Source organism: Diabrotica virgifera, chromosome 9 (assembly GCF_917563875.1).
Source record: "Diabrotica virgifera virgifera chromosome 9, PGI_DIABVI_V3a".
In the NCBI taxonomy this organism is placed as follows: Eukaryota; Metazoa; Arthropoda; class Insecta; order Coleoptera; family Chrysomelidae; genus Diabrotica; species Diabrotica virgifera.
Genome location: NC_065451.1, coordinates 161,225,422 through 161,248,615, shown reverse-complemented (window position 1 = coordinate 161,248,615; position 23,194 = coordinate 161,225,422). Strand labels below are relative to the sequence as shown.

Here is a 23,194-nt window from a genome sequence, read left to right as displayed (position 1 = left end):
AAGTCACTTAGGATTTGGAATGATCCAAAAAACCTAAAAAAATTTGTCCAATGCAAAAAAATTAGTTTTGTTAAAAAACAAAAAAAAAACGTTTAAAAATTTTTTGACTTTTTGATCCTACCAACATACAAATTTTTTAAGAGGGTATATTTTCAAGCAAGATGGATAAAAAAAATTTGAATCGAAATATTTTTCCGCACATATTTTTACGCATGTTACACATACATGCAACGGTTGCCAATCAAGCTCCCGCTTGATTGGCAATTGAAAAACAAAGGGGTTTTCGATATTGTACTGCAAAAAACTCTTCGGGATTTCATCAACCGATGTTCAAAGAATATCTTCTTACCTTGGCAACATCGAAATTTCCAGTTTTTCATATAGTTTCTGAGGGTTAAAAACGGCCGATTTCGCAGTTTTTAAATTTTTAATCGCTTATATGTCAAAAACTATCAACTTTCGAGAAAAATCACCTTTTCTGTTGGAAATAATCCAAAAACCCTAAAAAAACCTTTGTTTGATGCAAAAAAAAGTAATTTTAGGAAAAAAACAAAAAAAAAAAGTTTAAAAAATTTTTGACCCACTTTTGGAACTGGCCACATGCAAATTTGTTAAAAGGGGTCCTTTTTGAATAAGATTGTGCAAAAAATCCGAATCGGAATAATTTTCCTAGCGGATGGGCAATGACTTTCTGGACTATCTTTATAATTACTATTTTAAATTTATAAGAATAAAAGACAGATATCTAACACATAGTTTAATCAAATCTTGCCCAAGTACTTTCGCTCCTAGAGCATCATCAGGGGCATCTGAAATAAGCCAACAAATAGGTTATGTGTTAGTTGCCAATTTAAAAATTTCTTTTTTGCCAAACAAATGTTGCATTCTGCTGGGATATCTTCCTGATTTGATGAAGTAAGTCTACGTTGTTGTAATTTTTTGTTTAACATCAACTTCGAATTCTTGTCAAAGTTTTCTCCGCCTTTTTCTTTTGCTACAATGGCGTTCTTTTGGCTTATTTCAGATGCCCCAGATGATGCTCTAGGAGCGAAAGTATACTTTTTTATTAACTCCATTGAGTATAACAATCTGCCCATTAGGCATTAAGCATTTGTTATGGTAAAACAATACAGACATATAGTGAGTTACTCCAGTGAGTAACCTCTTTACAATTCTAAAATTAAAATTTGATCAGTCTAAATACACTTGATTACATTCAGTTGGTCAAATCGGGCGGCAGTTGCCGTTTTAGTCTACGCACTTCAAAGACGTCCCGCACATTTAGTTGTCTGGCAAACGCATTAGGATGCACTAGCACTCGTTCAAAATATTTAACACTAAAACTAAAACGTTGTATGGCTTCTTTCACGGATTCTAGGGGAATATCGTGTTGAATCACCTCGTTGGATACATAGTATGGCGCATTGACTATGGTAAGCAGCACCTTGTTTTGGAATCTCTGTAAGATGTTTGTATTGGAGACGCTAGCAGTGACCCATATCTGAATCCCATAAGTCATATGGGCTTGAGGATTGAGGATGGACTTGTAGAGTAAAATTTTGTTATCCAGAGATAGTTTGGAATTGCGTGCAATGAGCCAATACATATTTCTCAATTTAAGTCCAAGCTGTTTTCGTTTGGTAAAAATATGTTTTTTCCCAGTTAGACGGCGGTCCAAGTGCATGCCAAGATATTTAGCGTCCTCGGATTGAGGAATTAGACAATTATCAATATATACAAGGAAGATGTTTCTCTACGTAGCGTGAATGTTACACATAATGATTTAGTTCCATTATATTTGATGCGCCATACTTTCATCCATTGCTGAATTCTATTTAGGTTTGATTGAAGATTCCTTGATACTGTTGATGGATCTGTGTCGGAAGCCAGGATAGCATCATCTGCATACGTTGCAACTGTAGTTGTACTAAATGTTGGAGTGTCCGTTATGTATATGTATAAGATATAGAATTGGGCCGAGAACGCTGCATGTGAGATGCCTGAGTAAATAGGATATATCTTAGTGTGCTCGGTACCGTGCTTCACAAGGAAGTGTCTATTTTCTATGTAATATTTTAAGAGCTGGAAGTGAGGATAGGCTAGGAGCTTCTTTAATTTTATTTGTAGTCCTATGAGCCACACCTTGTCAAAAGCCTGAGATATGTCAAGGAAACAGCAGAACACTATCTTTTGGCGTTAAAATCCTTGTTTATTTGGTTGACTAGCCTATGCACTTGTTCTATGGTTCCGTGTTTGTCTGGGAAACCGAACTGATGTTCTGGAATTATTTTGTGTTCGTCTATTATCGTTTTCAACCTTTTTACGTACATTTTCTCAAAGACTTTGCTAATCATATGCAAAAGACTTATTATAGGCCGGTATGAAGATGCATTTTCCGGTCTTTTTCCGGGTTTAAGGATCATTAGGATTTGTGCCACTTTCCATGAACTAGGGAAGTAGTTTAGGCGCAGAATTGCATTAATTATAAAGGTGATTAGTTTTGTGCACTTATCCGAGACTTCTTTTAGAATCTTGCCAGAGATTAGGTCAAATCCAGGGGCTTTTTTGATGTTGATTTCATTTATTATTGTTTGTTTTACTTGTTTGACTGTAAATTTTGTGTGGGGAAGATGCATTTGAGACGGTGCTGTTAGGAATCTGGTTAGTTCTGTTTCTTCCTTTGTAGATACTGTAGAAGAGTATAGCGTGAATACTTTTTGAAGGTGTTTGCCAAAACGATCAGTTTTCTCTTTGTTGTTCCTAGCCCAGGTGTTTGCCTCATCTTTGATTGGTGGGTAATTCTGTTGGGGCCGTTTGAGTTTTTCCGTGTTCGCCAAATCGATTTTTTGTCAAAGTTTTTTGCACCTATTTCTTTTGCCACAATGGAGTTTTTTTGGCTTATTTCAGATGCCCCAGATGATGCTTTAGGAGCGAAAGTATACTTGGGCAAGATTTAGTTAAATTAGGTGGTCGACATCTGCCTTTTATTCCTATAAATTATCTATCTAAATGCTAAATGATATTATATAAATAATATCTATCTAAATGCTGTTATGACAATTACATACGTTTCACCGAATTTTCTATACAAAATAACGCAAGGCATTTTTGGAAATTTGTAGGTAGCAAGCGTGAAAACAATTGTATACCTGACTCAATGACCCTGAATGACTCTGTAGCTTCATGTGGCAATGATATTGCCAACTTATTTGCAGATCACTTTTCATCAGTTTATAGTAATATTACTTTAAATTGCAATGTTGACCATATTCAGTCTCAACTCAATATCTCATCATATCGTATCCAGATTTCCAAAATTTACGAAAAGCTTTCATCATTAAGTGTCAACAAGGGTCCTGGGCCTGATGGTATACCACCTAATTTTCTTAAGGAATTCAGTTTTGTACTATCGCGACCTTTGTTTCATATATTTAATAAATCTTTGGATGTAGGTCAGTTTCCAGACTTTTGGAAACTTTCTTATGTCACACCAATATATAAATCTGGTAATAAATCTAATATTAGTAATTACCGCCCTATATCTATTCTTAGTGTTATACCAAAGGTGTTTGAGAGTATTATAACTGATTTCCTCACCTTCGATAGCTCCGGGATCCTAAACTCTCAGCAATTTGGTTTTACTACAGGTAAGTCTGCTGAACTGAGTTTGTTGACCTATGTTGATTTTCTGTCTGAAGCCTTGGAGGAGGGACTTCAAGTTGATTCAATTTATACTGACTTTTCCAAGGCCTTTGACAGAGTAAATCATGAACTCCTGATTCAAAAGCTTAGCTCCTATGGCATAAGTGGACCTTTGTTGCAGTGGTTACAGAGTTATTTAACCGAAAGATTTCAACAAGTTCGAGTAAACCACTTTTACTCACAAACCTTTCCAGTTAAGTCAGGTGTACCACGGGGGTCCCATTTGGGTCCATTACTCTTTAATATATTTATTAATGATATTACCAACTGTTTTCACGATTGTAACGCCTTGCTATTTGCTGATGACTTGAAGTGCTTTAAAGTTATAAAAAATCATTATGATGCTGCCATATTGCAATCAGAACTGAATAACCTCTCTGCATGGTGTTCACTTAACGGTATGAACCTTAATTCAATCAAATGTCATGTAATTAACTTTAACCGTACTCACCACCCAATATTATCAAACTATTACATTGATGGCCAATTGCTCAACACTGGTAATAGAATCAAGGACTTGGGAATTACACTGGAAAACTCTCTTTGTTTCAATACTCACATCATCAATGTCATTCAAAAATCTATGAAAATGCTGGGTTTTGTAAAAAGAACAACTCGTGATTTTACAAACATATCCAGTATTAGAGTTCTTTACTTCTCTTTGGTCAGGTCTCACCTTGAGTATTGTTCTTCAGTGTGGTCCCCACACTACTTGGTCTACATTAGGAAACTTGAACAAGTCCAAAATAGTTTCTTCCGTTACATTGCTTTTAAGCTTCATACCTATCAAGATTACGCTGTATGGCAGCATCAACTGCAGGTCCCTTCTCTTGCAAGCAGGAGAAAACAAAGGGACCTTTTGCTATTATTCAAGATCTTAAATGGTATATGCAGTTGTTCTCAACTACTTAATAAGATCGCACTGTTTGTACCACCTCGCACCACTAGACAAGTGCGAACATTTTATGTACCATTCCACAGGTTTAATTATTCACTTTTTTCATTCGTACCCAGAGTCTTGAATTTAGCAAACTCCCTTTGCAATTTACAACTGTTCGACAACTCCATCAGTCGTTTTAAAAGAAATTTAGATGGGATCAATATTTGAGTGAAGCGTCTGTAATTTGTTAACTTGGTTTTATGATATTATTTCATAGTACATATTTACTTCTAATATTATATTTATATTTCTGTATGTCTGTTTTTTATATTATATTATGTTATTGTTTTTTTTCTGTACACTATGTATTTTTGTAGAATTGGGCTTGCCCGTAAAATAAATAAATAAATAATAAATAAACTCCGTATATTCGAGCATTCAACCTACTTCTATTTTACTATTTTAAATATTTAAACATTTTTAGATGAACAATGACGCAACTGTAGATAGGGTTGAAAATGGGGGGATTAAATTAAGATAATGAAATTCAAACCAATAGGGATAAAAAAAATATAAAAAAAATTTTTTTAAGAAACGCTTTTTTTGGTTACGAGTGACTGAAATTAAAAAAATTATAAAAAAATCAACCAAAAAGCAAAAAAATAAAAAAAATTGAAAAAATCTAACACATTCGTCAAAGAAAAGCGTGGCGCGTCTTCATCGAATAAACGGTTTTCGCCCCACGCTTTTCTTTACCGAATGTTAGACTTTTTCAATTTTTTCATTTTTTGCTTTTTAGTTAATTTTTTATAATATTTTTAATTTTAGTCACTCGTAACCAAAGAAAAAGCGTTTCTTAAAAAAATTTTTTATATTTTTTTTACTTTTTAGTCTTACACTTTGCAAACATTAAAATATATCATGTTTATTAAAATATGTATAAAATACAGGGTGTTTCATTAATAATTGTCCATATAGTAACTGGAGAAACCTTAGCACAAAATACGAAGATTTAACCTAAAACACTTAAATAAAATGTGGTTCCTTATTGAGTTACAGGGTGTTTTATCTAAAAATTTAAAAACTATTTTTGCTCAGCATTTTAAAACTATTCGACGTATCCTTTTCATACTTGGCAGGAAGTATACGTACTGTACAAGCTACTAAATTATTTTAAAAAAACGTTTATGGCTATTACCAGAGGCGTACGACGGGGGAAAGTGAATGGTTGACCCTTTCCAAATTCTACGCCACTGGCAAAATTGCTATTTTAGTTCAATTTTTGGATTCTCCAATACTTTCCATGAAAATAATATACTCTTCATTCGTAACGATAAAGTCATTAGTTTTCGAGATATTTGAAGTTAAAAATGAAACGACACGGTTATTTTGATCAGTGTATTGTGCCGCTTCATTTTTAATTTCAAATATCTCGAAAACTAATCATTTTATCGTTACGAATGAAGAGTCAATTATTTACATAAAAACTATTGCAAAATCAAAAAATTACACTAAAATAACAATTTCGTCAGTGGCGTAGAATTTGGGAAGAGTCAACCAGCCACTATCCCCTGTCGTACGCCTCTGGTAGTAGCTAGAAACGTTTATTTATTTAATTTAGTAGGGTGTATAGTATCTACACTTTCTGCCAAGTATGAGAAGGATACGCCAAATAGTTTTAAAGTACTGGGTACAAATAATTTTTATATTGTAATCATATGAATCATATAATAAATTGATCAAAATAACTGTGCCGTTTCATATTTAACTTCAAATATCTCGAAAACTAATGACTTTATCGTTACCAATGAAGAGTATATTATTTACGTACAAAGTATTGTAGAATCTAAAAATGGCACTTAAATAGTAATTCCTTCAGTGGCGTATAATTTGAGAAGGGCGAACCATTCACTATCCCCTGTCGTACGCCTCTGGTAGTAGATAGAAACGTTTGTTTATCATAATTTAGTAGAGTGTCTAGTAGTCGCACTTTCTGCCAAGTATAAAAAGGATACGTCGAATAGTTTTAAAATGCTGAGCAAAAATAATTTTTAAATTTTTAGATAAAACACCCTGTAACTCAGTAAGGAACCACATTTTATTTAAGTGTTTTAGGTTAAATCTTCGTATTTTGTGATAAGGTTTCTCCAGTTACTATATGGACAATTATTAATGAAACACCCTGTATATTATGTACAAAATTGATAAGTAGTCGGAATCAGCAAAAAATCTGAAACTTTATTGTTTATTTATGAAGCATAACGTAAACAATTAACGTAAAAAGTGAAATTATGTATATTTCATATAACTAGCTACAATTTGTAAAAGTTTTAAGTTTCTTCATCGTAAAAAACAAGAGAATGTAAGCGTTTTCCGTTAAAATAGTTTTTTTTATTTAAACAATCAATAAACTTAAAAAAAAAATATTCACTATTCGTGTATTGTTCCCGCGAATGCATATGTCTGCAAATTTTTAGTCATTTGCATTGAAGAAAAGGTAGTTAGATTAACGTCCAAAGATTCGACCCAAATGATTGAACTAAAGAAAAGCGTTTAATTAATTAATACGCCAAAACGAATTCTAATGTTAATTGTAGCACAAAACGTCTCTACCGGTGTTTTTCTAAGACTACGATAAAAACACGAATTTTTTTAATTCGAGTTTTGGTTGAAGTTTTGTTTCGTATCGTATTGAAATTTGACACGAATAAGTGCCGATTTTTATAAACAAATATATGGGCGTTCAAAATTTGAAACTTTATTGTTTGAAGCATAACGTAAGCAATTAACATAAAAAGTGAAATTATGTATAGTTCATATCATTAGCTACAATCTGTAAAAGTTTCAAGTTTCTTCATTGTAAAAAACAAGAGAATGTAAGCGTTTCCCGTTAAAATCGTTTTTTTTTTATAAACAATTAATAAACTTAAAAAAAAAATTATTGACTATTCGTGTATTGTTCCCGCGAATGCATATACAGTAGAACCCCGCAAATCCGAACTAATTGGGGGGATAGCCTGTTCGGATTATCCGAAAGTTAGCCTTAGCTAGTAGCTCAAAGCTTTCATTGTGATTTTGAGTAGCCAAACGTTCTCGCAAGAGTGTGGACAATATTTTTGGACTCAAGTTGACTACGAGAGAACCAAATTAAGTTTGTGTTTAACTTTTATAAACATTTTATAAACCGATATATTAAAGTATAATATTTATTTTTAAGAAATTTTAAATGTCAAAGTGATAGTAATCCTACATTGTCCAATTTTCTGGCTTTACTCTGTATAATAAACATGTTTTTAAGTTTTTGTCTTGAATTTTTAAATTTTATTTCACTTTCCGTTGGTTCGGATTTACCGAAAGTTCGGATTCGCGGGGTTCGGATGTACGGGGTTCTACTGTATCTGCAAATTTTTAGTCATTTGCATTGAAGAAAAGGTAGTCAGATTAACGTCCAAATATTTGACCCAAACGATTGAACTAAAGAAAAGCGTTTAATTAATTAATATGCCAAAACGAATTCTAATGTTAATTGTAGCACAAAACGTCTTTACCGGTGTTTTTCTAAGACTACGATAAAAACACGAATTTTTTTAATTCGAGTTTTGGTTGAAGTTTTGTTTCGTATCGTATTTAATAATTTGACACGAATAAGCGCCGATTTTTATATAAACAAATATATGGGCGATCAAAATTTGAAACTTTATTGTTTGAATCATAACGTAAGCAATTAACATAAAAAGTGAAATTATGTATAGTTCATATCATTAGCTACAATCCGTAAAATTTCAAATTTCTACATTGTAAAAACAAGAAAATTTAAGCATTTTCCATTAAAATCGGTTTTTTTATTTAAACTTAATGAACATAAAACTTTTTTTATTAACTATTCGTGTATTGTTCCCGCGAATGCATATGTTTGCAAATTTTCATTCATTTGCATTGAAGAAAAGGCAGTCAAGTTAACGTCTAAAGATTTGAAGCAAACTATTGAACTAAATTAAAGCGTTTAAAAAAGCGTTTAAAAATGAAAGCCATTATTGTAACAAGAAACGCCATACCGATTCTCCTGGACGATTACCCCTCATTCAATCCCTATTTTAAATATTTAAAAATATTTTTTTTGCTCTCCTGAGAAATTTGGCTTTTTGTAGTTACGTCATTTTTAGTAGTTACGTGACGCAGGGTGGAGGTATAGCTTGGGGGTCAGATAGGTACCACTCCATTACGGGGTGTGACCGGTTTGATCTTCGGAGATGTGGGTTCCACTTTTCCATTGGAACACACATGTCCCCCGGGGCTGGGGTTGATACGAGCATGTGTGTGTGTGTGGAGATATACAGGGTGTCCAGAAACTCTACCGACAAACGAAGACAGGAGATTCCTCAGATAATTTTAAAACAATTTAACCCAATTCACCTAGTCCGAAAATGCTTCTTAAGGGAGCTAGAGCTCTTTGAAGATGGCGTCATGAAATTAGTTTTTCTTAAATACCTCCAGAACGCTTCTATTTAGAAAAACGAAAATTGCTGTGCGTATTACCTTTTCAGAGATGAATCGATTCCATCCATTGAAAATTTCTAGTACCGGTCATAGGCGTCCGTTTTGGGTAGAGCAACGGGTATTTCATCGCATAACTTTTTTGTCCTTAACTTTTATGCATTTTTGACACCGGATTATTAAATTGTGAGGTATTCTAGTACTAAAAGGTACTCTTGCTTTAAGTCGGTGGGACACACCGTTTTCTAGGAAAATCGATTTGAAAGTTTTTCGTTCTTGGAGTTTGAAAAAAAATTGAAAGAACTTTTCAACAAAAAACGAAGTATTTTACCAACATAAAGTAAGAGTAACTTTTAGTACTCGAATACCTCATAATTTAATAATCTAGTGTCAAAAATGCTCAAAAATTCAAGACAAAAAGTTATGCTATAAAATAACTGTTGACCTACCCAAAACGGACGCCTATGACCAGTACTCAAAATTCGCAATTAATGAAATCGATTTATCTCTGGAATATAAGTAAATGAACCAGTTTTCGTCTTTCTAAACAGTTTTTTTTTTGAAATTATTTTTTTAATTCAAAAAGCGAAAAGTTTTCAAATCGATTTTTCTAGAAAACTGTGTGTCCTACCGATTTAAAACAAGAGTACCTTTTAGTACAAGAATACTTTAAAATTTCATAATCCAGTGTCAGAAATGCATACAAGTTAAAGCTAAAAAAGTTATGCGATAAAATAACTGTTGCCCTACCCAAAACGGACGCCTATGACTGGTACTAGAAATTGACACTGGCTGGAATCGATTTATCTCTGGAAGGTAAATACGTGTACCAATTTTCGTTTTTCTAACTAGAAGCGTTCTGGAGGTATTTAAGAAAAACTAATTACAAGGCGCCATCTTCAAAGAGCTCTAGCTCCCTTAGGAAGCATTTTCGGACTAAGTGAATTAGGTTAAATTATCTTAAAATTATCTGAAGAATCTCCTGTCTTCGTTTGTCGGTAGAGTTTCTGGACACCCTGTATATTTGACATAATATAAGTTCTAGGGTTTTTTCCATCTACTTTCATAATTATTCTTTCTTGCCTAAAAGAAAAAATCACCATAAAAATTTGACACTACCTCCCAAACTATAAGATCATCCGAGACCAGAATCTGATACAAAGTCATGTCATCCAGATTTGGACTGGTTTCATCAATGAATTTATTTAAGAACGTAAAATACTACAAAAACATATTATTAACGTCATTCTGATAAACTAAAAAAAATCAAATGAGAAATATGTATATAAAGGTCAATAAAGATACATTTTAACTATAATCTTCGCTTTTCCTTAATATACACATAATATTTTCCTCATTCGTGAAGTTAAACTAGGTTTAAAAAGATGTATAAATACTTGCTTCTTTTATTTGCAGTTTGCATAGTGGCAGCTGCCGTGGCTAAGACTGACGAAGATGACAAAGAATACCCATTTAATGGGTATACACTACCTAAGACTGAAAAAGAAATTCAAGCATCCTTATTTGATTGGTATAAAGTAAGTAATTTTATTTATAACATAACATTAAAATTGTTCTAAAACATTGATATGTTTGTTGCTATAATTAGTGCTACTGCAGCTTATGTATATAGTTCCTCATAATCTTCTAGCTCAGGTCCTAGTGTTAACCATTACGTACCTGGAACAGAAAGGTTTACATGGACTCCGAAGAACAGTGTCTGTGCCGAGATGGAACATAGAGGTCGGAAAAACACATTTATTTTTATTTTTTTTTTATTTTTCTATATAGTTTCTCTTTCTCCATTATTCTCAACATTCCAATATTCGTGACTCTATTGACCTCAAAGGTCTTCCTTTGATATCCTTCCTTCATCTCCTTTTTATGTTTAGGGATAATCCATTTTTGTCACTGCTCTCTAACTACCTCTCAAACTTTTACTCTAAATCTCTAAGCCGTTCTACCATTACCGTTACTACTAACGTCATCTGCAAACCGTATATTATTGAGTGGTCAGTCAATGACTTTTATCATTGTTTTCCTTTATCACAGCTATCTGATTATAACAGAGAACGCTAATGATCCTGATAACTTATATATCTAAAAAAGAATGTCGTGAAACAAAAACAAAAGAAGTATTATATTTCAATTTGTTCAGAGAGTGCCAGACAATCTTACTAGTTTCATTCTTATTAGAAATCATCAGAGATTGATTGTTGTAAATATGTTCAATTTGTAATTTATAGGGGAGTGCATATAGATTTTCACTTCGGAAAAAATCAAACAAGATAGAACTTTCTGTAATTTCATTAAGAAATGTTTAATAAACAACATATCAAAAAGTTCTACTCGAGAAGTGGGTGCTTCATTTTTTATTAAGCAAATAAACGACGAAGTTTGATGTTTTTTTTTTTAAATAATTCCGAAAATATAAATTTTAGAACAAAACTGACTTGACCATTGAACAATTCAGAAAATTTTACAAAAAAAATTATATAAAGAATTTTCTAAAATTAAATCTGTATCTTCTATAATTTTTTATTTATAACGCTAAAGTCACCCTTCTCACAAACATTGGCGCACTGTAAACTAGCGTACGGCGAAGTGCACGGTCTAGTTATTTGAATGTAATTCTTTAACTAATCAAATGAAATTTTACAAATTGAACCGAGATTTGTTTGTTATTGTTCGCAAGACTTTCATTTCTGCTGTTTCGAGCAGTCTTTGTGTTTTCTTAGTATCTGATCTTCTTTCGGCTATGTACGTCATTATTGTTTTGAGGTATTTGTTTCTCCAAATTGCGTTGTTGAGACATCCTGCTGCTCTGTTCGCCATGTTTACTTGTTTTTGTACTTCTCCCACTTTTCCGTAGCTAGACAATTTTATTTCCAAATATTCCGTTTCCATTACTTGTTCAATTATTTTGTTATTTACGACCAGTTTACATCCTATCGGTTCCGCTGATATCATTATCGATTTAGTTTTCTCTGATGTTGTAGGTATTGTATATGAGCGCCGTGTCTTAGAATTCTTTAATTAATCTTTGTAGGTCATCTTCAATTTCGGCTGTTATTATGGCGTCGTTTATTTTGCTAAATAGAGAATTTACTAAGTTTTCAAATGAGCTATCAGACGACCCCTATTCTCATTTAAAACATCGATTAAGTCATCACGCCCAGATGGATGATTTCACTAGTATACATGACATCTTCTTCTTAAGGTGCCGAGACCGTTTGTCGATCGTTGGCTCTCATGTTGCCCAGCATATTAACAATCATTGTCTTATTTACAGCCGTACGAAATAGTTCACTGCTAGTTTTCCCAAACCATTGGCGTAGGTTCTTAAGCTAAGAAGTTGTACGGCGGCCCACACTTCTTTTTCCCATTATTTTACCTTGCATGACAAGGTGAAGTATGTCATATTTTTCTGGGTGACACATTATATGACCAAAGTATTCCAATTTGCGCCTTGTAACCGTGTTCACTACTTCGCAACTTTTATTCAAACGTTGCAAAACCCTTTCGTTTGTGACTCTTTCTACCCAACTGATCTTCAAAATACGGCGGTAGACCCACATCTCAAATGCTTCTAGGTTTTTCAAAAGCGACTCTATAAGGGTCCATGCTTCAACCCCGTAAAATAGTACTGGGAATATATAACATCAAACCAATCTTATGCGAAGTTCCAAATTTAGGTCATGACTGCACAGGATTTTCTTATATTTCATAAAACTTCTACTACTTCTACTTTTTATTTCTGTACTAGGGTTTCAGCTTTTATTAATATGACTACCCAGATATACAATATTACTTACTCGTTCAATTGAGTCATTACCGATTGTTACGTTATAGTTATTATTATTTACGGCTGCCTGTTACTAATAACAATGAACTTTGTTTTTCTTGCGTTGAGTTTGAGTCCATATATCGCGCAGAATGCCACCATTCGGTTCAATAACGCTTGAAGATGTTCAATTGATCCTGTCAGTAACAAGGTGTCATCTGCGTATCTGATATTGTTCATAAGTATACCATTAATGAGTATTCCCTCTTTTGCGTTTTCCAACACTTCATTTAAGATTGTTTCAGCGTAAAGATTAAACAACATTGGGGACAATATACAGCCTTGTCGAACTCCACGCTTGATTTTTACTTCTTCAGAGCACTGATTCCCAACCCTAACACATGTAGCCTTGCCCCAATACAAATTTGCGATTATTCTAATGTCCCTATCGTCCAGACCAGTAGTTTTGAGAATATGTAGCATTTTTTCATGGCGAACTTTATCAAAGGCCTTTTCAAAATCAATCGCGCACATGAAAACGTCATGATTTACATATACATGATATATATACGCCAAAAACTCATAATTTAAAAATATAAATCGACCTGTTTTGGCATTTATTTCCAAAATTGCTCATTCACGAAAAAATGAATCGATCTAATGAATGAGAATGAATCTAATTTCAACCATTACGTGATCACTGTATATTTGGGTCACCACCTGAGGAGGTGTTATACAATGCACTGGAATAAGTGTTACCCCCCCCTTATTAACTTATTTATTTTTAGCACATAAGCAAAATGATCGGACAGGTCGATTTTTAAAATAGCCATAGTATATTATAGCATCAATGTTTCGAACTTAACGCGATCCCTATTCAGGTGACAGGCAAAACTTTGATTTTTTTAAATGGGAAAGTACATCATGTGACACCTCATTTAAAAGCTTTTGAAATACTGATTACAAAAACGTATATTAATTTAATCTTTTTTAAGAGCATAGGAGCAAAATTTCGGTCGAATTATTTTTAAATACTTTCCCATTTAAAAAAATCAAAATTATGCCTGTCACCTGAAGAGGGATTGCTTTGAGTTCGAAACATTGATGCTATAATGTACTATGATTATTTTAAAAACCGACCTGTCTGAGCGTTTTGCTTATATGCTAAAAATAAATAAGTTAATAACGGGGGGGGGGGGGGGGGTGGTAATATTTATTCCAGTGCACTGTATAAAATACTTCCAATGATCCTCATTTGAATCCTATTTTTTTTTAACTTCAGTATGTACAGTAATTAGCAAATTAATAATAATATTAGGAGAAATAAATCTATCACATTAATAAACTGGACCATGTGGGAGATATGTTTTTTTATTTTCAACGAAAACTTTTCGTTTATAAATTTGCAAAAGTCTGTGTGTTATTGCGTTGCCGCTCCTGCAATACTTAGAGCAGGTGTATCGATGGATTCTGAAAACTGCATTTCGATATCTCTAACCGTCTTCGAGATAATCGACCTCAAAATCTAAAATGTGACGTCACAATCCGGTTATTTCCTACCGACACTTCGTGAATGTCAAACTAAATTTTAAATTCAGTATTAATAAAACATCAATGACATTTAATAGTGAATTTAATTATTATATAAAATAAATAAGATGTTCAAAAATACAATTTGAGTATATTTTAAAAGCAATAATTTATTAAGTAGGTATATATCTACGAGTATACGGCCTACCCTTTATAATAATAAATGGACTGTTCCATTTGTTATGAAATTAAAATACAGGGTATTCAGAAACTCTACCGATAAACGGAGGTTCCTCAGATAATTTTAAGACAATTTAACCCAATTCATCTAGTCCGAAAATGCTTCCTAAAGAAGCTAGAGAGAGCTATTTGAAGATGGCGTCTGGTAATTAGTTTATCTTAAATATCTCCAGAACGCTTCTATTTAGAAGAACGAAAATTGGTACACATATTTATCTTCCAGGGATAAATCGATTTAATTAATTGCAAATTTATAATACCGGTCATAGGCGTCCGTTTGGGCAGGGCATCAGTTATATTATCGCATAACTTTTTTGTTTTCAATTTTTAAGCACTTTTGAGTCTGGATTATTAAAATGTAAGGTATTATAGTACTAAAAGGTACTCTTACTTTAAGTCGACAGGATACACCGTTTTCTAGAAAAATCGATTTGAAAGATTTTCGTTGTTTGAATATCAAAAAAAATCAATAAAAAAAAATATTTAGAAAAACCAAAATTGGTACATTTATTTATATTCCAGAGATGAATCTATTTAATTAATCGTGAATTTCTAGTACCGGTCATATGCGTCCGTTTTGGGTAGATCAATTGCTATTTTATCGCATACCTTTTTTGTCTTTAATTTTTAAGAATTTTTGACACTAGATTATTAAATTATGAGGTATTCTAGTATCAAAAGTTACTTTTGCTTGAATTTGGTAAAATACACCGTTTTTTTTTAATTTTCAAAACTTTTTTCAAATTCAGGAAACGAAAAATTTTCAAATCGATTTTTTTAGAAAACGGTGTGTCCTACCGACTTAAAGCAAGAGTACCTTTTAGTACTAGAATACTTCACAATTTAATAATCCCGTATCAAAAGTGCTTAAAAGTTAAAGACAAAAAAGTTATGCGATAAAATAACCGTTGCCCCACCCAAAACCACCACCCAAAGTTACCATAGATGGAATCGATTTATCTCTGGAAGATAAATATGTGTACCAATTTTCGTTTTTTCTAACTAAAAGCGTTCTGGAGGTATTTAAGAAAAACTAATTACAAGACGCCATCTTCAAAGAGCTCTAACTCTCTTAGGAAGCATTTTCGGACTAGGAGAATGTGGTTAAATTCTCTTAAAATTATCTGAGGAATCTCCTGTCTTCGTTTATCGGTAGAGTTTCTGGACACCCTGTATAGTCGGTTCGCTAAACTCGACACAACTGGCTAGTGATTTTAGTAGGTAATTTTTTGTTTTTTGCGAATTTTGCCAAAATTGGCAAAACTACTAATTATTTAGTAATTATTAACTAGGTCAGGGCTTCCCAAACTGTGCGTCGCGACGCCCTGGGGCGTCACCGAGTTGTCCCAGGGGCGTCGCGTGTCAGAGCAGACTTTTAATACATAAAATATATGTATTACAATACTCATATCCTGCAATTGGCAAATAAAATTTCTGGGTTTCAGAATAAGTTGCTCTTATGAAAGAGAACATTAGAAGATCAAGAAATTGACAGTTTCCCTGCTTTACAAGGTATTCTACAAGAAAACTCGACAGAAATCCTCGATCCCTCTATAAAAAATATGTTTACACAACACTTGTTATCATTGAGCGAACACTTTGAGAAATATTTTCCGGAAGATCTGGAGTAATATGACTGGGTCAGAAACCCTTTCCAGTTATCCACATTATCGACACTTTCAACAGAGAAAGAAGAACAACTGACAGAATTGTCATGTGATTCCAGCCTAAAGCTTTAATATGACAAGGACACACTGTTTGAATTTTGGAGCTTAGTTTCTCATGAATATCATGCCATCAGCACTGCAACATTAAAGGTTTTATTACCATTTACTTCGTACTTGTGCGAAACGGAATTTTCTGCAGTGACAGTAATTAAAAACAAGTATAGGTCAAACATAAACTAAAAGAAAAAGAAATGAGAGTGGCAATTTACAAATTGGAGTCCCGGTTTCATAAGCTGTGCTTAAAATAGCAAGCACATCCGTCACGTTAACCAGCCAGTTACATAAAAAATATCCCTTTTTATTTTTGGACCTATTTTTTGATTTCGTTCTTAATTTCTAATGAAAATATAAATGTTCAAATAGTTTTTTTTGTTATAACTATAACCTGTTACTAGGCTAGTACTTACTAAAATTGGTAAATTTTATTGGGGGTTGGGTTGAGGGGCGTCGCAAAAAAAATCCAGTCTCAAGGGCGTCACAGTACGAATAAGTTTGGGAAGCCCTGAACTAGGTAATTAGTAATTATTTTTTTGGGAAATTTGAAAAATTATTGACTAAAATCACTTGCCAGTTGTGTCTGAGTTTAGCGAACCGACAGTATATGAAATAATATTGTTTGGTATAAAAAATTATGGTCTGTGATATGTGCAATTCTAATGGAAATAATATTTGAAGGTTTTTCTCAAATTATGGATATTAACATTTTCATTTATAACTCTTTTATTTGTAATTTGACGAAGGAAAGTTATTCTTCATAAAAAGCTATTAATGTTCTAAGATTTATGATGCAACCAACATATTATATAAAATTTTATTAATTTTATACGAGGTATATAAAAATATAAATTTAGATCATGAGTAAACTACCTTTATAGTTCATAACATTTAAATTAGAATGATATAATTGCACATTAAAACATAATTATTAATTCTAAACTACTTTTCATAATATCAATTTTCCATATTACGAATTAAAATGCGTAAATAAACAAAGTTTTCGTTATGATGATGCTCGCATTTTCAGCTTGTTTTTTAAATGTAATACCTACTATGGATTTTTAGGAAATCTTTACAAAATATGACGAAAGTCCGGAACAGAAGTTACAGAGGATCGCGTCATTCAGAGCGAATTTTCAACAGCGTATCGAATGTATGATGGAAAGCCATCAGGATGTAGAAGCCATGAATTCTTGCAGTAATAAGTATAAATTGCCAGATGGTATGACAGAAGATGACGCTATAAACATTTTTTTTGTTAAGAGAACAAAAAGTTAGCACAGATAGTTTAAATCGATTTACTATGAAATCTATGTATATCTTATTTTTAATTTGATCGTGTATATTTTAAGAATATTATTTAGAATAACATTTTCTGTTTCAACACAAGAAAAATCAAATCATTACACTTTAATATATCTAAATAAAAAAAAAAAACTTATTACTTGACTATTAGTTTATTACACGTCTTTAGTACTCATGTCTTTTTCCGTTCTCTAGACACTAGATTGATGGCCACAGACAACCAACGAAACCTTCTGCGCAGTGCCTTAAAATTCAAATTAATCGAAAAATCTAACTTTTTAAAAGAAATATCAGAATATACACTACGCGTCAGAGCAAATGGGTACCCAAAAAAATTGATCATTATTAATGTCTTGTATCTCCTAAACCTGTGGTCCGATTTAAATAATTTTATTAATGCTATAGCCTTATTCTTTAATCTCGCTGTAATGATACTGTTGTTAAACAGGTAAATTTTCATTGTATACCGGGTGTACGAATCAAACTGTTTTTCTTTTATACGTTATAAGTTCGCTAGGAAAAATATTCCGATTCGGATTTTTTGCACAATCTTACTCAAAAAGGATCCCTTTTAACAAATTTGCATGTTGCAATGACCAAAAGTGGGTCAAAAATGTTTAAACGTTTTTTTGTTTTTTTCCTAAAATTATTTTTTTTGCATGGAACAAAGTTTTTTAGGTTTTTTTGGATCATTCCAAACAGAAAAGGTCTTTAGTGACTTTTCTCTAAAGTTGATAGTTTTTGACATATAAGCGATTAAAAATTGAAAAATTGCGAAATCGGCCATTTTTAACCCTCAAAAACTATGTGAAAAACTGAAAATATGAATGTTGCCAAAGTAAGTAGATATTCTTTAAACATCAATTGATGAAATCCCGAAGAGTTTTTGCAATAAAATATTCAAAACTCCTTTGTTTTTTAATTGCTGATCAAGCGTGCGCGACACTATTTTCCACCGTTGTATGTGTATACAGTACGGTGCAAATTGGACAGGAGTAAATTCGTTATTTCGTAAACTGGCGACTTTAAGGAAAAATCCTGAAGCAGGTCGATTTTTATTTTTAAGTTATGATATTGTGGCATATATGGTATACTAGTGACGTCATCTATCCGGGCGTGATGACGTAATCGATAATTTTTTTAAATGAGAATAGAGGTCGAGTGCTCACTCATTTGAAAGGTTCTTCAATTCTATATTCAGTAATATAAACATTTACATAATTATTTATACAGGGTGTCCAAAAAAAGTTTTTAATTAAATTATTTGAAAAAAAAAGAAGAATGTATGGAATTTATTTAATTCAAAATACATTTTACTGTTACCCGAAAACTAAAAAATGTTTATTTCACAAATAAACATTGCTTTTTGCTTAAATTAAATGTTCAAACTTCCAAGAGGCAGGTGGCTGGCGGAAGCTGGCTTGAATAATGAATTTAATCGAAAAGCAAAGTTTATTTGTGAAATAAACATTTTTTTAGTTTTCGGGTAACAGTAAAATGTATTTTGAATTAAATAAATTACATATATTCTTCTTTTTTTTCAAATAATATAATTAAGAACTTTTTTTGGACACCCTTTATAAATAATTATGTAAGTGTGTATATAACTAAATAGAGAATTGAAGAACCTTTCAAATGAACAAGCACACGACCCCTATTCTCATTTAAAAAATCATCGATTACGTCATCACGCCCAGATGGATGACGTCACTAGTATACCATATATGCCACAATATCATAACTTAAAAATAAAAATCGACCTGTTTCGGGATTTTTCATTAAAGTCGCCGGTTTACGAAATATCGAATTGAATCCTTTCATTTGCACCGTACTGTATGCAACGGTAGAAAATAGTGTCGAGCACGCTTAGCAATTAAAAAACAAAGGAGTTTTGAATATTGTATTGCAAAAAACTCCTCGGGATTTTATTAATCGATGTTTAAAGAATATCCACCTACCTTTGCAACATTCAAATTTTCAGCTTTTCACATAGTTTTTGAGGGTTAAAAATGGCCGATTTCCCAACTTTTTAATTTTTAATCGCTTATATGTCAAAAACTATCAACTTTAGAGAAAAGTCACAGAAGACCTTTTCTGTTGGGAATGATTCAAAAAAAACCTAAAAAAACTTTGTTCCATGCAAAAAAATAACAAAAAAAAAAAACAAAAAAATAACGTTTAAAAAATTTTTGACCCACTTTTGGTCCTGGCAACATGCAAATTTGTTGAAATAGGTCTGGATCCCGCATATGAAAAAAAAAAGTTGATTAATAGCAAGCTGAAAATTTGTTAATAGCTTAAGGGTGTCTAGTTGGACAAACTTTGATATATGGGAACATTGGAACAGGGGAAATTTTAATTGTGGAACAGGTTAAAAATTTGGAACGTCAGACCACGAAAACGGCACATGTATTTTGTCCGACAGAACAGACTTAAATTCTCCGAACAGAGATTAAACTCTCATGCAAAAATCATACTGCTATTTATCACCAATTGGGTGTTTTAATGAGTGGAACATGTAGAATATGTCAAATGACAGGAATTATGACAGGTGATAAATAGCAGTCTGATTTTTGCATGAGAGTTTAATCTCTGTTCGGAGAATTTAAGTCTGTTCTGTCAGACAAAATAAATGTGCCGTTTTCGTGGTCTGACCGTTCCAAATTTTTAACCTGTTCCACAATTAAAGCTGCCCCTGTTCCAGTGTTCCCATATATCAAAGTTTATCCGACTAGACACTCTTGACACTCTTAAGCTATTAACAAATTTTCAGCTTGCTATTAATCAACTTTTTTTAGGGGATCCTTTTGAGTAAGATTGTGCAAAAAATCTGAATCGGAATATTTTTCCTAGCGGATGCACAGTGGCTTTCTGGACTATCTAGCATTTATAAAATACTGAAATTAAAACCCAACTATGGTGTATTCCACGAATATACGACTGTTTGGATTATCGCGACGACGAATATTTTAGTGTGCAACATAAGAAGTACGAAATTATTTTGCTCTAATATTTACTCCAATAAACAACAATATAATTTGCAATTTACTTTTGTTCTTCATGTTTTGCACAGTAAAATATTCGTTGTCGCGATAATCCAAGAGGGTCGTATATTCGTGGAATGGGGTATATAGCTTCAGGTTTTCTTAACATTAAAACCCACTATAGCCCCAAGTTTGTTTAACATTCTGTTTTTTGATTCATTCGCATATTTATGTTGGATAATACAAAAGTTATCAACTTTAACAATTAACCAAGTTCTTCATCAGTGCAGGATGTTTCTAAAAGGGGTTTCTTTATGGGGCAATTCTGCATGAAAAAATAATGACCATTTGTTTTATAAACATATGTCCGCAAATGCTTCGTTTCCGAGATACGGGATGTTGATTTTTTTCTTACAAACTGACGATTTATTTATTGCCCTAAAATTGGTTGACATAATATATGCAAATGAAATTTGGTAGGTTTTAACAGATAGTTATTGGAGCGCATACTGTTAATACGATCGGTCGTGCACGCCAATGGTGAATATAAAATTCTTAATTGCATGTCAAAAAATATGCAATACCTACGTCGTAAAACCCACCAAATTTCATTTGCATAACTCAACCGGTGTTTTAGCAATAAATAAATCGTCAGTTTGTAAGAAAATATTCAACATACGGTATCACGGGAACGAAGCATTTGCGGACATACGATTTTCAAGCAAACTGTCAGTATTTTTTAATGCAGAATTACCCCTTAAAGTTTGTTGCATTTATTTAGAAACACCCTGTACTGATGAAGAACATGGCTAGTTGTTAAAGTACCTAACTGTTGGATTATTCAACAAGCGAATGAATAAAAAAAACAGAATATTAAGAAAACCTAAACCTTGGGTTTTAATTTCAGTATTTTATAAATGATAGAATAATCCACAAGGTGTTGCGAACTTTGAGAAAAAAACACAGTTTGCGATATAGACCACAGGTATTCGAATATTAGTTGAAATATATACGAAATGCAAGAACAACTTTGGCATACCTAAGGGTGCAGCATATCTAAAGCAGATAAATAATCCAAGAAAAAATCATGGATGACAGATGAGATTCTGAAACTAATAGACGAAAGAGGAAACGTTAAAAATTACTCCGACAAATATAAAGAGATAAATATATCAATAAGAAGGAAAATCGGAGAAGCGAAAGAAAAAGAAGCAATGGAGAGATGCGAAGAAATTAATACTCTCCAGTCAAAGTAAGTACGATAGCCACAATGTATATATCAAAGTTAAAGAGCTCACTGGGGGACTAAAATGGAGACAGAAATAAAATTTAACTGATTCTGACGGAAACATCATCTGAGACAAACAGAATGAAATAAGAACGTGGAAAGAATATCTAGATAAACTATTTGAAGACCAAAGGGATAACACCTTTGAGCTAGAAGATGTAAATGATGGACCAATAATTTTACAGCAGGAAGTTTATTCCGCAATAACACAGCTAAAGGATGGCAAAGCAGCACGTTCGGATAATATATAAGCAGAGCTACTCAAACTAATGGGCAACGAATCAATAACAATAATCACAAAGATACTCATTAACATCTACAACTCTAGAGAAATACCAACGGAGTGGCTGAAGTCTGAATTTATTGCATTTCCAAAAAAACCAGAAGCAAAAAATGCATAGAATACCGTACTATAGGCCTGATGAGTCATGTCCTAAAATTTTTCCTAGAGATAATCCATACGAGAGTTTACAAGCTATTTGAAAGTCAAATTTCCCCCAACCAGTTCGGGTTCATAAATTCTGTTGGCACCAGAGAGGCTTTATTTTCAATACAAGTCTTATTCTAGAAATGTACAGACGCCAATTGCGACCTATACGCATGCCTGGTTGATTACAAGAATGCGTTTGATCGAGTACAGCACGCCAAGATTATGCAAATACTAAAAGGAGCAGGAATTAACAACCAAGATCTGAAAATAATTAGAAACTTTTAGTGGAATCAGACTGCAAACCTCAGAGTTAAAAGTGGATACACCGAATATGTAAAAATCATGCGTGGAGTGGGAGTGAGGCAAGGCTGTATTTTATCCCCTTTAATTTTCAATCTCTACTCCAAAAGAATATTTATCGAAGCTTTGCACGATACTGAAAGAGGTATTCTACTAAATGGGTATGAAAAAAAAATACCGGCTAAATAACATCAGGTATGCAGATGATACCATAGTATTTAATAAGTCCTTATGAACAAAATCAGGTATTACAGTCAGCATTATATGAACTCAATATAAACGTAAAGAAGGCAAACCTTATGATCACTATGAACACTGAAAATAAATGAATAATGGACCAACAACCTGTAACGGCTGCGAAGATCATTAGCGTTTTCGAACCCCTAGTATTATCGGTTTACCCTGTATGCTGAATCCGTTTCGTAAATTGTACCGTGTATTGTGTGGAATTAAATCATCTGATTCTTTTTTTGTTTCTCATAGTATTGAATCGATCTGGTGTTTCTCGTGAATCGATAAATTTTTATTTCTTC

The 23,194-nt window shown here is 32.7% G+C and overlaps 1 protein-coding gene across 1 annotated transcript; it reads left to right on the top strand.

Moving 5' to 3' along the window:
- Positions 1 to 10,376: 10,376 nt before the first annotated feature.
- On the top strand, positions 10,377 to 17,832 carry LOC126892407 (uncharacterized). The gene is made up of 2 exons (XM_050661936.1): positions 10,377 to 10,614; positions 17,420 to 17,832. Exons 1-2 carry the CDS (start codon positions 10,462 to 10,464, stop codon positions 17,630 to 17,632), a joined length of 366 nt encoding a protein of 121 aa, XP_050517893.1. The 5' UTR covers positions 10,377 to 10,461; the 3' UTR covers positions 17,633 to 17,832.
- Positions 17,833 to 23,194: the final 5,362 nt, after the last annotated feature.

Bases quoted from the DNA above. Each gene is read 5' to 3' on its own strand.
- LOC126892407 (XM_050661936.1), top strand. From the start codon at position 10,462: ATGTATAAATACTTGCTTCTTTTATTTGCAGTTTGCATAGTGGCAGCT. The intron at 10,615-17,419 runs GTAAGTAATTTT...ATGGATTTTTAG, and splicing joins CCTTATTTGATTGGTATAAA to GAAATCTTTACAAAATATGA.